This window comes from Poecilia reticulata, linkage group LG7 (genome assembly GCF_000633615.1).
Source record: "Poecilia reticulata strain Guanapo linkage group LG7, Guppy_female_1.0+MT, whole genome shotgun sequence".
NCBI classification, from domain to species: Eukaryota; Metazoa; Chordata; class Actinopteri; order Cyprinodontiformes; family Poeciliidae; genus Poecilia; species Poecilia reticulata.
Window position 1 is genome coordinate 4,670,533 of NC_024337.1, and position 16,212 is coordinate 4,686,744.

The 16,212-nt window shown below is 39.3% G+C and overlaps 1 protein-coding gene across 2 annotated transcripts in view; it reads left to right on the top strand.

Moving 5' to 3' along the window:
- Positions 1-16,212, top strand: part of plch2a (phospholipase C, eta 2a) — a 56,804-nt gene that overhangs the window by 35,835 nt on the left and 4,757 nt on the right. Inside the window, exons 5-17 of one of the 2 annotated variants that reach the window (XM_017305667.1) lie at positions 4,029-4,200; positions 5,862-5,969; positions 6,203-6,208; positions 7,011-7,166; positions 8,008-8,106; positions 8,316-8,416; positions 9,011-9,099; positions 9,425-9,607; positions 9,776-9,883; positions 10,008-10,132; positions 11,093-11,177; positions 11,664-11,810; positions 13,004-13,083. In XM_017305667.1, the coding sequence (XP_017161156.1) occupies positions 4,029-4,200; positions 5,862-5,969; positions 6,203-6,208; positions 7,011-7,166; positions 8,008-8,106; positions 8,316-8,416; positions 9,011-9,099; positions 9,425-9,607; positions 9,776-9,883; positions 10,008-10,132; positions 11,093-11,177; positions 11,664-11,810; positions 13,004-13,083 (1,459 nt within the window). The remainder of the gene's footprint in view (positions 1-4,028; positions 4,201-5,861; positions 5,970-6,202; positions 6,209-7,010; positions 7,167-8,007; positions 8,107-8,315; positions 8,417-9,010; positions 9,100-9,424; positions 9,608-9,775; positions 9,884-10,007; positions 10,133-11,092; positions 11,178-11,663; positions 11,811-13,003; positions 13,084-16,212) is intronic. The other variant, XM_017305668.1, reaches the window with a different exon arrangement.

Genomic DNA, 16,212 nt, shown 5'->3' on the forward strand with positions numbered 1-16,212 from the left:
CATTCTTAAAAAATAGCATTTTGTTAGATTCTGATGGAGTTTAACAGAGAAAACTGTAGTTATTATTTTACTGTAACTCATTGTTTTCCCTGCTTTTGTATCAGAATGTAGCCATGCTAAACATGCTCCTGTAACTCCATGAAATTCTCCACCTTTGGGTTCACAGATAAATGAAAGCTTTCACACAGACACCTTGCTCATTTTTATTGACTCTGCATCAAAAGGTAATTATTAAATTGATATGCACGCAGAGCCAAACTCTATTTTTAGATCCTGTTTCTTGAAGGAAAGGATACCGAAGCACTGCCTTTGTGTGCATCTTCACCTCTTACTATATGCTTTTGAAAAGGATGATTGTGGACTCCATATTCCACAGATAATTGGCTAAAATGGCCCAGAGTGAATGGCTGGTTCCACTTCAAAGAGGAGTTGGATTTTCCGGGGTGCTAAATAAAGACAGGCCCATTCAAGACAGGATTGGACTAAAAAGCCTCCATCTGACAGGGATGGAAATATACCAGTGAATGTAACATCAGAATTGCTCACTGTACTCAGTATTGTGTCTGAGACTCGTAATTTGCCATGCCTCATCTTTTGAAATGCTGTTTATCCAGACATTAACCTGACCGTTGCCTTCCTATGCAATTCTRCCATTATAAATACACAGCACTGTGTATTTTCACTGTGTATTTTCTCCCCTCCACTTACGTTTCTTCCTGTAGGTTTTATTCAATCAAGGCCAATCACRAGTTAATCTCTTCATTGCTTCATAATCAATTTAAATTTGCAATCTAAACATTTATGCTGTGTCTTTATTCTCAGTTTGAATTAGATTTCCATTATATTAGCTCAGTCGTTTTCAGTGCATACTTAGCTTATAATGTATTTAGAAAAACAATTTATCACATGCATTAAGTTGTTACTGGTGCCTTCACAACTTCAAATTATCTCCTTTAGTGGAATAGAAAAAGATGTGGTCAGAAAAATCACTGCCMCACTGTTAAGAGTAGTTTTAGATGCCATGTTGCCCGTTATAACATGACTATTGTACAAGTTAAGTTAAAAAGAAAAATTAACTGTCATTAATGGTTAAATAAGGTGTTTAATTTGTCCACCTTTTTACCGTATAGAAAGCTTTGAGTCTTTGAGCTTGACCAACTTATTTACCGTAGGTTTATGAAACATTGTAATATGGACCAAACTCTTTTCCATTAATGTCTTCGTTTTTGGTTAGAATAACTATTTTGTGTTGAAAATAGAATAATTTAAAAACAAATCTATTTCTCTAACATCGCTATATTTTGTTAAAACTTTCCTTCTCCCAAAAAAAACGTTTCCACTGCTGCATTGACTGAGAAATTAAACGTTAGCAAGTGTTCACCTATTTCTAATATTAAATCTTTGAACAATAATTCAGCTTTAAATCCCAAATAATACACRACAGTCTTCATAATAGTTTCCTTGATGTTGAATAAAAGTTTGGAAAAGAACAATTACAAGTTTGTTGGCCTAAGCTTCTAATRATGATRAAATAAAATTAATACTAAACTTTATGTATTTTGTAGATTTTAGTTTTTCATTGTGGCGTTGTGATCCAAGTTAAAAACTTTCACTTTGGGCATCTCACTTCACTCATGACAGTTCCCATAAATAAATCCCATTGGTCGTAAACAAAATTATGCCAAATGCATCACAATGGTGTAAATTCACCATCAACACTCTGACATGAGCAAACATGAATCCGATGAGAGAATCTTTATTTTATGAAATGAGRAAATGATGGAATGAACATGTTTAGTGACTAAATGGTGTTTGAAGGCCCATCTTGAGCTTTTAAAGCCACGTGCATTTAAACGCTATTATGTGATACAGTATGGTTGGAATGAATTAACCTTTTTTTTTTTTGCAACATGCCAGAATACATTTGTTATGGATTGTAGCAATATCAATAAACTGAAATGTTACAGTAGAGGTTGCATGCGGTTGTGTACAACACATGGTTCTCAACAGGTCAACTGCAACTGGAGTCAGAGCAGAAAGAAATATRCAGATGCTGAGAGTTTATACGGATTATCATAATCATTAAAAACACCTTAGCACTGTAATTCCTCAGTTGCCCCAGCAAATGGTTCTGGAAGCAACATTTAAATCTAAGCAATAAACACATTTAAGAGCCACAATCCAACTAAGTGCTCACTTCTAACTCAATTGCGCCTACAAANAACATGCCAGAATACATTTGTTATGGATTGTAGCAATATCAATAAACTGAAATGTTACAGTAGAGGTTGCATGCGGTTGTGTACAACACATGGTTCTCAACAGGTCAACTGCAACTGGAGTCAGAGCAGAAAGAAATATRCAGATGCTGAGAGTTTATACGGATTATCATAATCATTAAAAACACCTTAGCACTGTAATTCCTCAGTTGCCCCAGCAAATGGTTCTGGAAGCAACATTTAAATCTAAGCAATAAACACATTTAAGAGCCACAATCCAACTAAGTGCTCACTTCTAACTCAATTGCGCCTACAAAACACTGACCTGACGCTACAGTGACTGTGTGACTCCRTCTGGAGATGATGGTTAAAATGTGTCTATCTATCCACTGACTTTATGTCACTATCAATGTGCCAGGTGGGGAAACTTTCTCCAATGATTTGCTTGACAYGTCGACAACCCATTGCAGGGCAACACCACCATGCACACGCTCCAAGCTAATGGCAATTTAGAGACAGAGATAACCTGACAGTCTTATTTTGGGATTGTGGGAGGAAGAGTACCCTGGTGAAAACCCACGCAAGCACAGGTCYTCCTAGCTGCAAGGCAGCTGCACCACCATCCAGCACTAATGAAGTGTGTTGGTGTTGATTACAGTGAAATGTGATTATTCTGCCCATTGCCTTAGATTAGGCGCCCATTCTAGTTTATCCTGCCAACGTTTATTTATGTGTCTCATAACTGGAAATACTCAACACATAATGATGAGGTAATGCTGCATATAGATGGGCTTTGATATGCAAGAACAAACTGGTGTTCCATATCCATGGTTGAGTCCTCCACASAGTGAACACAGTAACATGAGGGAGTTCATGTTTGGTTTGGATGCTACGTGTTTAAAATCTGACCTCAGTTCACCAACATGAAGCMGTTCATGTTCATTTTAATGGAGCCAAACTCTGTGAGGATCCTTTCTTTTTAAACTTTCACCTTTACATGGCAAATACTTTTAATTGGATGATTAATTGGAGTATACAGACACAAAAAGCCATTTTCAAGAACAACACAGAGAACKGAAGCCAAAACTATACAGAATGTAAAAAAATTCCATTTAAAAAAATTGACAAAATCATCTTTGTCTATAATCTTCATTATTGACAATAAAATGTTTATTTTATTTAAAAAGTGAGTTAAACATTTWTTTAAATGCATTTGTTTATGTATTTCTATTACTGTATAAAAATGATTAAGTGGTTAAATAAAAAATGTCAAGTTTTTTTAAAGCAGATTGTTGTCAAAATAAATACAATTATCTGTTACTAAAATAATTAATAGCAATATTTCTAATATTCTGGTTGCAATGATTCTAAACTTGATAACTTATTGCGATGGAAATTACAATTTGCCCAACTTTAACCAAAATATACTGGAAACTACATGAAGTMTCCTGTTTTGCTCGGGAAATGACTGTATTTTTATTTATTTATTTATTTTTTATTTCCTTTATTTAACCAGGTAAACCCCACTGAGATCCAGATCTCATTTTCAAGGGGGACCTGAGCATTTTACTCCTYTTTCTCCCATTTTAGTATTTTCTTGTAAATTTCCCATATTATAACAATAACTTCCCCCCAGTTTAAATCTTTTAGACAAGTAGTTCAAATAAACAAATGGAGTTTAAAGTGGTCTAAATGAATCAAGCTGATTTTTTTCTTGCTCTTCCAACATCTTCTACATAATATCACTATGCTACACATGGTAGCATTAGCTGACTGTCACCCATCCAGCCTGTCRTTGTCGTTCCTCAGCTACCCGGTGATCCTGTCCATAGAGAACCACTGCAGCGTTCCTCAGCAAAAGAAGATGGCCCAGTACCTGGTGGAGATCCTCGGGGACAAACTAGATGTGTCCAGCGTCAAGGCGGGGGAGTCTGGGAGACTGCCGTCTCCAGAATCTCTCAGGGGCAAGATCCTGGTGAAGGTGAAGTCTGAGTCTTGATGTTTTATGGAGTAGGCTGAGTTTTAGATGCTACAGAGTTTAGATGACCTCCAKGACTGACATTCTTCTCAGTTCGGAGACTCGGCCCCCAGGCTGTTATGACAGGCCCTCCGTTTTATCTGCAGAATGATCTTCACACTGTAAAATCAAAGGCATTTTACAGTGTGAAGAGTGTGTGAAAATGGTGTGAGAGAGGAGAGGAAACCTGCCTCGCTCTAGGAAGGACATTTCCTCCCGGAGGGATTGTGTGTAGTTGAACCAAACTGTAACTCGTCTCATCTGTTCATTTGTGTCATGTTGAGAAAACACAGGTGCATCTTAAGAAATATAAGTATTATTAAAACTTTTTTTTGTTAATTTGTGTAAATGAGGAGATTGATACTTATTTACACAATAATTGTGTAAATATGTATTTACACACTTATTGTGACAGTCACTGGAACAGTGAGGGTAAGCTGCACAGTGTCATTGTTGAAGAAGCTGGGTATTTCAGAGTGCTGTATGCAAACATTAATGGAAAGTTCAGTGGAAGGTCAAGGAAAAGATGCGCAAGGAACAAGAATAATTGTGAGATTGTGAAGAAAAGCCAATTCGAGAGCTTAGAGGAGAATAGGCAGTAAATAAGTTGTACATGTAGCCATTTCTGAGCCAGAGACGACGTCTGCAGGGCTGAGGGGAAAATGGACTGGGCTGCTGCTCATTGCTCCACATCCCTTATTTCTGGAAATCAAGATTATAGAATCTGGATGAAGAGTGAAGAGGCAAAGAATCAAAGCTTGAGTTCCAGTATCCAAAATCAGAGCAGCCACTGACCAGGACGGCATGCTTCACTAAACCCTTTTCACTGCAGCTAAAATAGAAAAACTGAGAAAAATCAAACATCCTTGTCTTCTCAGGATTTCATGATTATGGTTATATGCATAGTGAAACAATCAGCTGATCTGAGTCATTATCATAATGTTAGCAATGAATTTCTATAAGACAAAATAACATATCTGGATTTATTTGAGTCCATCAGAACCACAACCTCCAGGTTCTCCATTGATGAAGTGGACAGTTGACCACAGCTGCTGCTCACAGCCTTACAACTGATGTTCTCCTGAGTGACTTCAAATCCCAGCATAAACATTTGGTTAAAATGAAACTAAACCTAAAAGAATGAAGACCTCAGATTGCTGTCATGGTGGTGGAGAGGTTAGGCTGGGGCTGGTTCATGGATTCATTTGCACACAAAGATTTTCAACTCAAATCCGAGGCAATCTGCAGTCTTTTTGGCACTTTACAGACGGTTAAAACCGGGCCATGGAAGCATTGTTGTCAGAAGAGTTATCTGAAGATCCAGAATAATACAATCAGATGGTAAATGACTACTTGATATTAGTGCAGCTGTCTGGTTCTACAAGCTTTTTTCATGCTGGCTTCATCTTTGGCCTAGACTTAAAGCAGGGTGTACTTACTTTTCACTATGACTGCAACCCTTTTCATTTCTCCTTTGGCATCCTCTCTAAGCTAAGTAAAGTCAGTGCTCTACAGTAACTCAGTGTTGCACTTTCGCGAACATTGCCCTCTTCTAACTTAATGTCTCAAAGCTCCTGAGACGGTTGCATCTGTTTATTCAAATATATTTTCCACTTCCGTTGCAGGGCAAGAAGCTGCCTCCTAATATCGATGAGGACGCAGAGGAGGGAGACGTGTCGGATGAGGACAGCGCTGACGAGATGGAGGACGACTGCAAGCTGATGAATGGAGATGTACGTAGCCTCGTGTTGTCGTCGGTTTCCAGCAGTCCCCGTGTCCCTGCGCTCAGTAGACAAAACATTAATTTTGCCGTGTGTTCATGTTAGTATCGAGCTTTGCTGACAGTGTTCTCTTGGTTGGCTTTGTTCCTCCTTTATGTGCCTGTTTGGTCTTATTTCCTGCTCTCCTCTCCTCTCTTCTTCTTTGTCCTCTCTTCTTTTCCTGAACATGTGCTAACTCCTTAAAGTGGAAGGTATCGTATCAAAGACTTCATCTTTAGCCATCTCAGTCATGCTCCATCCATTCTCATCCTGCCTGTTTAGCTTCAAGCTGTTGGGCGTCAAAACGTTGCCTCAGCTCTCCTCAGAAGGAACCATTTAGACACACGAAGCCGACTGAAGTTACATTTATTGAAGAGAAATGATTTTAATCTTTTTCCAGCGACATTACAGAAGTGCTTAAATTTAGCACTTCCATGTGAAAAGTAAAAAAAAAAGGTAGGCCGATTAATATAGTTTACGGTTTTTAAACGCATCAGAACAGATAATCCTCTGAGGATCTGTTGTTACGTTTTCGGTTAATGGATGAAGTTTTTTTTTTTTTTTCAGGATTCATTTTGTTTATTATAGGAAGAAGAAAATGCAGCATTCAGCTAACAATTCTTTCAAACATTTCAATGAAATGATCCTGCAGTGAAATATTAATTCAAAGTAAAAATAATTCCACATGAAATTAATAACTTAATTTCATGTGGTTCTGACTTTTGTGAGTTATTGATCACATCTGCCATCTTGTGGCTGAACTGTGCATGTGCATTCTACTCAAACTAAAGCTGTCTGGGAAGACAGCATTGCTCTTGATTAGCTTAGGAGAAGGTCTTTCATTTGAACTGTTGAAGGCTGACGATCTGTTGAACTCCTCTGTATAACTCTACCAAAGCTGCAGACACAGCAGTGTGAATGTGCTGTTCTCTGTTCAAGAGGAAATATTCACAGACTAAATCTGAGCGTTATGCCATTCACCATCTAACCTTCAGCTGCTGCTCTGTCCTGCAGACATCAGCTAACAGGAAGCAGGTGGAAAACATGGCGAAGAAAAAACTGGACAACCTGATGAAAGAGTCCAAGATCCGAGACCGGGAGGATCCAGACAGCTTCACCATCGCTGGCCTCCCACCAAGTGGGAAGACCCTTGATAAGAGTGACATCAAGGTAAACACAGAATATAAATAACAAGCTTGTTATTTACCCAACTAACTCAGCCAGGATTGTCATGTTGAGGACACAATGTCTGACATCTTGTTGTTATGGAGGACATAGGTGAGTGGTGACAGCTGGTTTATGCATTTACTCATGACAATGATCTAAAATAGTTTTTAGGAGACATTAAGGGGTGTGGTCAAGAGTGGGAGGAGTGGTGTGAAGCAAGCTGTAGTCAGGACAAAAGAAACACTGTTGCTAACTTTGTACCCTTGCTTGGTACCCCTATAGTGACATATTTTAAGAAAGGAGCGAGCGACAAATCTAGCAACTTTTATCTGTTGTTGGAGATTTTTATGGTGACACCTGAAGCACCAATTGCTCTTCAGAGAGCAGCGAGTTTTGCTGTGAGGCCYTCCCACTTMCTAATCATTGTAAACCAATACTGTTCTTCTGTTTTGGATGAATTATCTTTCAAAAGTATGTAGATACCATTGAATTCTTGCAAATCACTCAGCTCAGAGCAAAATAATACTTTTATACACTTTTATATAATGTATTTTTTTATTTTTTGAATGTAACCAGTATTTGGATTTAGGTTATCCAAACCTTTGCAATAAATCCTTAATGTAAGCTCTAAAATAAGCTACACCTCCTAATGTTTTTAGATTTGAGACAAAATAAGTCTGAACCAAAGGTTTAAAGCAGTTTGAGTTCTTACATATTTACATATTTGTGTAATGCTGTCTGTGAAACCAGGATCTGAACTATGTGAACAGGTAGAACCCTTTTGGTTCCTTCTGGACTTCTCCATTCCTGTTTGAAGGAAAATGTCTTTCTTCTCCGGTTAAAGGGTAAAAGTGATGAGGGGACAGACACAGCTGATGAGACCAACCCCAGCAGTACCAAGCGCTCCAGCCGCTCCTTCATCGGAAGCTTCTCCAAGCGCAAGGTTGACCCTGATGTTTCACTCTCCGAACGCCTCAGTCAGTCTAGAAATGACAACAAAGGAAGTAGTTTGTGTCAGCGTTCACACAAATAACTTCCTTGTAAACTCTTGGAGTTTTAAGTTTTAAATTGAATGGACCTGGTGTGGACACAATTCAGAGAGTTGGTGTTTCCCATGCTGCCTGTCAGGTGACCTGCTCAATGTTTTCACAGAAAAAGTTGTCAAAGTTGAAGAAGACGTCGAGCTACGAAGATACAGACACAGACCAGGAGAGCACAAGCAGCGCTTCTCGAGCTCCACCCCACCACAACAAGTACGTGTCCCAGAAACACACACCTTCACTACTCTGTGCGCACTGATGGTGACTAGCAAGAGCCTTTCTTACTTTACCTGTTTTTACTTCCATGGCCTCCTAGAGAAACGTGATCATGCTGTGTCAGCAAGTCACAGCTGTGAACGCTGAAACAACCTTTTCTGGTTAAATGTTGCACTTTGATAAACTCTTCTTTTTAATGCACCTTCAATGAGTGGCCTATTTTAAAACTTTTTTCATATATAAGGCGCACCGCATTATAGGCGCATAGAATACACGCTACAGTTTGGGTTGCCACCCGTCCCCTATTGAAYGTCTATGGGACGCGATTTGTTCCGTACTCTACAAATGTGGAGGTGTAATAATAAAGAAATGGTCCCCAGTCATTGTTTCACTCACGGTGTTGGTGTTGCAAAATTGTGCCCAACTGCTTTCTGGGCCGCAGTCTCTGTCTCTTTTCCTCCGAACCGGATTATAAGGCGCACTGTCGGCTTTTGAGGAAATTGAAAGTTTTTAGGTGCGCCTTACAGTGCGGAAAATATGGTAATTACTGTATGGATTTCTAATATTTTAACCCTTTCATTGGCCCCACAGAAAGAAGAAGACCATGAAACTCTCTAGAGCCCTGTCTGATCTGGTGAAGTACACCTGCTCTGTGGGTCTGTATGATATTGAAGCCCAAGGTGAGTGTAAAATCATCCAGCTAATGCAGGGTGTGCACATGATTTAATTGGATTTATTTATTGTGCTTCGTTAGCTGGGGTATAGTTGGTTAGTTCTGAGTAGACAGTAACTACACTAAGCAATCGTCGTACTAACAACAACTCAATTTTTTTCTGATTCACCAAACTGAAAACCTTAGTCTGTCTTATTGTAGGAAAGACACTGACTTTTCAAAACTACTCCACTCAACTCTAACAAAATAGATTACAATTCATGCCTCTAAACTACATAACCCATGCAAATTGCACTGTTCTTGGCGAATTAGCTGTTTGTTTTGTGTGGCAGCTAACTGCAGCTGGCAGGTGTCGTCTCTAAGTGAGACCAAAGCCCATCAGCTGATGCAACAGAAAGCTGCATCCTTCATCCAGTTCAATCAGCGCCAGCTGTCCCGGATCTACCCGTCCTCCTACCGGGTGGACTCCTCTAATTTCAACCCCCAGCCTTTCTGGAGCACCGGCTGCCAGCTCGGTAAGAGCTCAGCCAGCCATTTTGGATGAATATGGACTTTCAGTTTACAGCACCACACTTTTAGATCTGCTTTCTGCTGCTTCCACAGCCTTGAAGACATTATCTAGTTATTCTGCTCCTCAGTCTAATATCTAATATTTTTTTTACTCAATATTATCTTGATTTCAGTTGCTCTCAACTACCAGTCTGAGGGGCGGGTCCTTCAGCTCAACAGAGCTAAATTCTACAGCAACGGCAACTGTGGCTATATCCTCAAACCTGCCTGCATGTGTGAAGGTCTGTTCAGGAAATATTCCTTCAGGCAGTTTGCTCTCAACCTGCATGTGCTCTGTAGCCTTTCCACTGCTTCACAGTGGGCTCATCAGTTCTCTTTTGAACAAATCTGTCCCACCGGCTTCAGGTGCCTTTAACCCGAACCTGGAGGACCCCCTGCCAGGCCGCATGAAGAAACAGCTGGTGTTAAAGATAATCAGTGGACAACAGCTGCCCAAACCCAAAGATTCAATGCTGGGAGACAGAGGAGAGGTGGGCCTGATTCCCTTGTTTACAAGACACACACTTCGCCTGCTCTGTAGGGGTTGTTTCTCCCTGTCACCTCCAAAGGGCAGCATTACACACAACTCACAGCAAAATCAGAGTTTGCTGTGATTTGTGTATATTGACACAAATGACACTCAATATCCCTGAAAACTGGACAATCAGTCAGATAACACACTCATCTTTGTAGCACTTTGTATTAATCCTCTAGATTCCTCTGTTGCTCTAGAGTCTCCTGCAGCAGCTGAAAGCAAACAGAAGAAGCATTGTAGTGAGGACCACAGTCCTCACTGCAATGCTGCAGTGGAGAACTGCTGTTATACTGCTGTACTTTATTTTTGCATCCTTAAAAACTCACATTAATGTATCTAAAGTTAAGGCCTTAAAATATCTTGAATTCATTTCAAGAAATGTGCATTGGTATAAAATACGTGACTCACAGGATTTTAAGTTTTAGTATTTTCTTTTTACCACAGGACTTTTCTGTCAGGCAAAAGTTTAAGGGGTGCACCACCAGTTCTTTGGCATGCAGACATCTTCTTTGCTTTCTGTGACTAGAGTCTTGAGTCGAGGTTTCTCCTAACTGACTACTAATATACCCTTACACCTGGCTGGCTAGCTTTTGTGTTATTATTGTAAGTGCAAATTTATTGCCAATTTTATTGCATGTATATATATATATATATATATATATATATATATTTATAAAATGGAGAGATATGTTGTCCAGAGGATATTGATAAAGTAACTTTCCTTCAGATGTCGCACATCAAACCTGTCCACCCGTGCACATTCTGTCACAGATATTATTTATTAACTGTGTTAATAAATAATATCTGTGTTAATAATTAACTGTGTTAATAATATCATTGGTTTGTCTGGTTTACTGAGGAGAGTTTTGTTATTTTTCTATTATCTCCTTAATGCTCTGTGACATCATTCTGTCAGATTATCGATCCGTTTGTGGAGGTGGAGATCATTGGCCTCCCAGTGGACTGCTGCAAAGAGCAGACCAGAGTGGTGGATGACAACGGTGAGTTGTTTGCTAACTGATAAGTATCCACCCACCTGATCATCCTAGCATGCCGTCACTCTGTGTGCTCCAGTTCATGCTTGTATTAGTGCATAAATGTCCCGTTTGGTGTGACGGTGTGTGTGGGGACAGAGGAGCTCTGCTTTGACCCATGTATGTTTGTGGTGCTGCTGCTGCTGAATCAGACTCTCACCTTCAGTGTTGGAACTGCATGTTTGGCTCCTGATGTAGAACTGAATACCCCATCGTAATGTGCAGCGGCAGCACCTCTCAGTCTGCTGTCTCTGACTGAGAAGCACAAGATCCTGAATAATGAATGAGCACAGAGCTCACTTTCTGTTCGTCTCCTGCACCCTTCTTTCTCTTTTTCTGCATAATCTCCATTTATTTTTCTTCTTGTCCTACTCCACTTGCCTCCATCTCGTCCTTTGCCCTCCTCCACATCCACCTTCACCTGGTCCGTGGCTTCACTCTGGGCTCTTCCAGGGTTCAATCCGATGTGGGAGGAGACTCTGGTCTTCACGGTTCACATGCCCGAGCTGGCCCTTGTGCGTTTCCTTGTGTGGGATCATGACCCCATCGGCCAAGACTTCATCGGACAGCGGACCATCGCTTTCCACAGCATGATGCCAGGTAGGAATCAGAGACAATGACCTTTAGCTGAAGCATGATCTGTCTCTAAAAGCCAGGTTCCAGCTGTTTCTCTTTGACCTATTATCTAATTTAAAGACAAATGAATAGTTGTCTGGAAATAGTGTTTTCGTTTTTTAATTTCTATTCTGATGGTTGGATTATTATTTCTCTGAAGAGATCAGTATCAAAACTTCCAGTCCCTGAAAATGATTTTTAAATAGCAGCTCTGCTGATTACCAACTTTATATTTAAGAAAGAGCAATATTTTGATATAATAAAAAAAAAATCAAATCAGATTACACTGGATCTTATTAGTGCTGTACTCTGACAAGCATCATTTTTATGAAACAAAATGTTCTTTTTGCAGACAACACTTGTTGTCTGCAAAGAGAAAAACTGCACAGCTTTGACTTGTAAGAATGTCAAGTTTAGCCCTAAAACTAGCTTATACTTGTATGTTATTATCAAGTAGTAATTATAGAGGAACTTTATTCAGACTTGATTGTATTTTCAAAGTGTAAAATCTCAATAAGAATAATTTGGCAAAACAACTGATATTTTACACATAAAAACAACTAAACCAAACTAAGTTTCCATCTAAAACGAATCATAGATTTTTTTTACTGCCTGATTCTGTTTCTGCTCATTGACATTATGATAAGGTAAAACTGGGGCAAATAAAATGGGTGAAAATTGTAGACAATGTAAAAAATAAATGTAAACCTGCACATCGCAGCCTCTCTGTTCTGCCTCTATTCATTCTACCATAAATCAAGCCAGTGACATTTTGCACATGTGGGCTTTCAAAAACCAAGCTGGCATTCCAGAACCACAGAACCTGCTACTGCAGAAAGAACACTTAGCTGAAGTCTAGTGATCTGCTCTGTCTTGGAGCAGTATGGTTCAGTGTGTGTTGATGGTTAGAAATGAGGTAGCCACTATTTGTTTTGGTCTGGACCTCACTAGCTTCCTGTAATGCCTGCATCACACCCTGAATCCATAAACCACATTATTTTCTATACAAATCTGCCGATTCAAGGCAGTAGGTTGACTTCAACCCTCCATCCTGCCCTGCCACCCCAGGTCTTTCACCAAACACACACAAAGACATCATAAACTCCTAAGAATGGCTTGTTAGCATGCTACACAAGTTGTATGTCCTCAGAATCACTGATGCTGGGATCTGTGTGCAGGTTATCGCCATGTTTACCTGGAAGGTATGGAGGAAGCTTCCATTTTTGTTCATGTGGCTGTGAATGACATCACCGGTAAGGTAGGTACTTCCTGAGGAGGCCGTCGTCTTCTCTAATTCTACGTTTGACACAGGGCTGGGTCTTTTGACACCTGATTGTGTGCTAGTAGTGGTTGACCTGCAGAGAATGCTCTGGGGAACATTTTCTTACCAATCAGGCCATTCTGTCTGTCGGAGTTTCAGGAAATGCACAGCCAAAAGTTGGGCAGTTAAAAGAATGTTGCTTTGCAAACTCTGCTGCTTCAGTTTTTATTCAGTGTTTATAGATTGGTCTGTGGAGTGATTGGATGCATGCTGATTAATGGCCAAGAGTTTTGCATCTTGTCATCAGCCTTTAAAGAAGCCATTCAGAGGAGGTGAAATGTCTCCAGGGAGCAAAAGATTGCTTTTAATTCAACACTCAATGAACTTGGTAGACTGAGGAACAACACTAGTTTGCTAAATTTACTGAAACCGTAACAATCTTGGGATGCTGATGTACTAAAAGTCAAACGTTGGTAGGTGATTGCAAGTGCCTGGACTTTACATGTGTGTGAGGAGATCTGATTTCTACTCATGACTGTCTGAGCCTGACTTCTCCTCCTTAACGAGAGACACTTCAAAGCTGCAGTATGTAACTTTTAAAAAAAATGTTTTTTTTTACATATGGTGGTATAACATTTTACTGTAGCAGTAACTCATTTCTTATTACTTTTTAAGTAAAATGTCAAGTTTAACATTAGTATATAAAGCAGCACTAGATCACCCTTTGGCTTTTCATTGTATTTCTTTTGTCTCGTTTGTCTGGATGCTCTCAGTTGTCTCCAGCCATGCTGTGAATGACCGCTTTCTTCTTCATAATGTCCTCACTTTGAACTTCCTTTTCTCTGCTGTCTCTGTGTGCTTCCTGTTGTGATTTCTGTCTCGGTGCACCCCACATCTTCTTTTCCCCCCTCTTTCATCCTCTCTCAGATTTTTCCCTCTCTTCCTGTGTCTGTTTCTGATTTCAGTGGAACCGCCTCTTACCACACTCTAACTGCAGGACAGTTTTAGGAGCCTTGAAGCTGCAACTTAAATCTCAGGTGTAGTGAGCTCCAGTTGGCATCTTGCATGAGCCACAACCTCCACCTTAACAATCCACCACCCAACACACTTATCAGCCAAATTCTGGCATAAGGAACTCAGGCCAACTCATGCTGCACATGAGTTATGAAGCCTTGAACTGGCTGCATTCATTACCCCCCCGAGTAGATCCAACGTCAGAAATACCATGTCAAGAAATCTGTTTGGTTGTCTTCACTTTCAGTCCTCAACTACACTCCTGATATTGTATCGTTTGGGGAAAAAAATATTTGACATCAAGGTGAAATTTACAACAAACTCTGATAAACCAAGCAGAACCAGCTGGTAATCATGACACATCATTGGTCCTTTTTAGTATTTTCCAGTCACTCAGTCAAAACAGCAGCTTTCAATAGATGGAGATTCAAATACTGTCAAAGCTCACACCACCATTACACAAACACAGCCCTTCTTGCGAGGGTTAGGATAGTTACCTAGTTAATTGTTACATGGTTAATCTTTTTATTTAATTTAATCTTATTATTGAACTTTAGAGACTAAGTAAAAGTCAGAATTTATAGTGTGGCAGCTAGCTGTTCTCTATCTGTCTCATGGAAGTTGAAAGAAATTAGTTTCATTACTGCCACTAGATCTAATGTGTACTATATAAATTGATAGCATCAGTATTGTTGAATATTCCACATATACCTGAACCTTTATTCTAGATATTTGTGTAAGTGGCACGCCACGACAAATGTATGAACAAGTCGGCAGAGCAGAAATGAAAAAAAAATTATAGAAATCATAAATTTCTGAGAAAATAGGGATTCTTGTTTTGTTTTTTGTTTTTTTTTCGTTTTGTTGTTTTTGCAAAACCCACTAGTTTAACTCTTGAAGATACCACTCCATGCTTTAAATAGCAGTTTCAGTGATTTTAAAATGGTCAGGGCTAAAAATATTCCTGCATATCTGCAGGAATATTTTTAAGTTTCTCAAGGTGAGTTGCAGAACTTTTGTTTTTAGAAGACTATTGCAGCACATAGCATGCCACTGACATGCAGATAAATATCTACCTGGCCTGGGGCTGCACTACTGCGACTGAGCTGAGTGTAACACGATGGAGACGAGGCAGTGAGCATTCATTGCTGACCAAGTGCATCTGCAACACCTAAAATAAAATCTTTTTTGTTGGGTTTTCTTCAGTCTGAAAGAAAACATTGTCTAACATACAATTTATTTATTTATTTTCACTTATTTGAGAGAACCTCAAATAAGATTCTGCCTTATGATCTGAGATTCTCTCAGATATGAGATTTAGGGTCAGGGTAATTCACATGACTTTTTCCCTTAGATCAAATGGATATTTTTAGCAGCTCTTTAAAGTGAATGGATCCTGAAAATTTGGCTCCTTTCAAAGAGCCATAAGTCCCGTCGTTAGCTGTCAGACAACGATGGGATGTCTGCAAATGTTATTTGCAGAGTAATGCAAATTAACATTTACTTYATCAACCACACAAACGGAGCAGGTTTCGGGAAAATTCTTACGCAAAAACGTTCAGAGTTGTTTTGTCTGAAATCTCGTTTTCTTAATTACTTTTTTGATTTGCTTGTGATGACATCATTGAGAACCTTAGAATCCACGCTTTCAGAATAGTTCAAAACACTCTTTCAACTTACTTTTTTGATTTGCTTGTGTTTGACATCATTGAGAACCTTAGAATCCACGCTTTCAGAATAGTTCAAAACACTCTTTCAACAAAGTAAAAACAAAAAAAGTCTTGTTGCTATAAAAAACAGAAATCAAATAAAAAAATGTCTTCATTTTAATCCACATTCCACTCTGCCTCTGCATTTTGTCCCCGGTCTTCCACTAAGCATGATTCAACACACTGGTCATTGACGGGCTGTTTGGATCTACTTTTCTCACCATCTTCCTGGACTTTCTATTCATTCCATTCAACAAAAGTTGCTGTGTGTACAGTGGTGTGAAAAAGCATTTTATTTTGTTCAGATTTCTTATGTTTTTACTTTTTTGGCATATCTAAATGTTTCAGATCATCAAGCAAGTTTTAATCAAAGATTATATGAGTCGATACAAAATGCTGTATT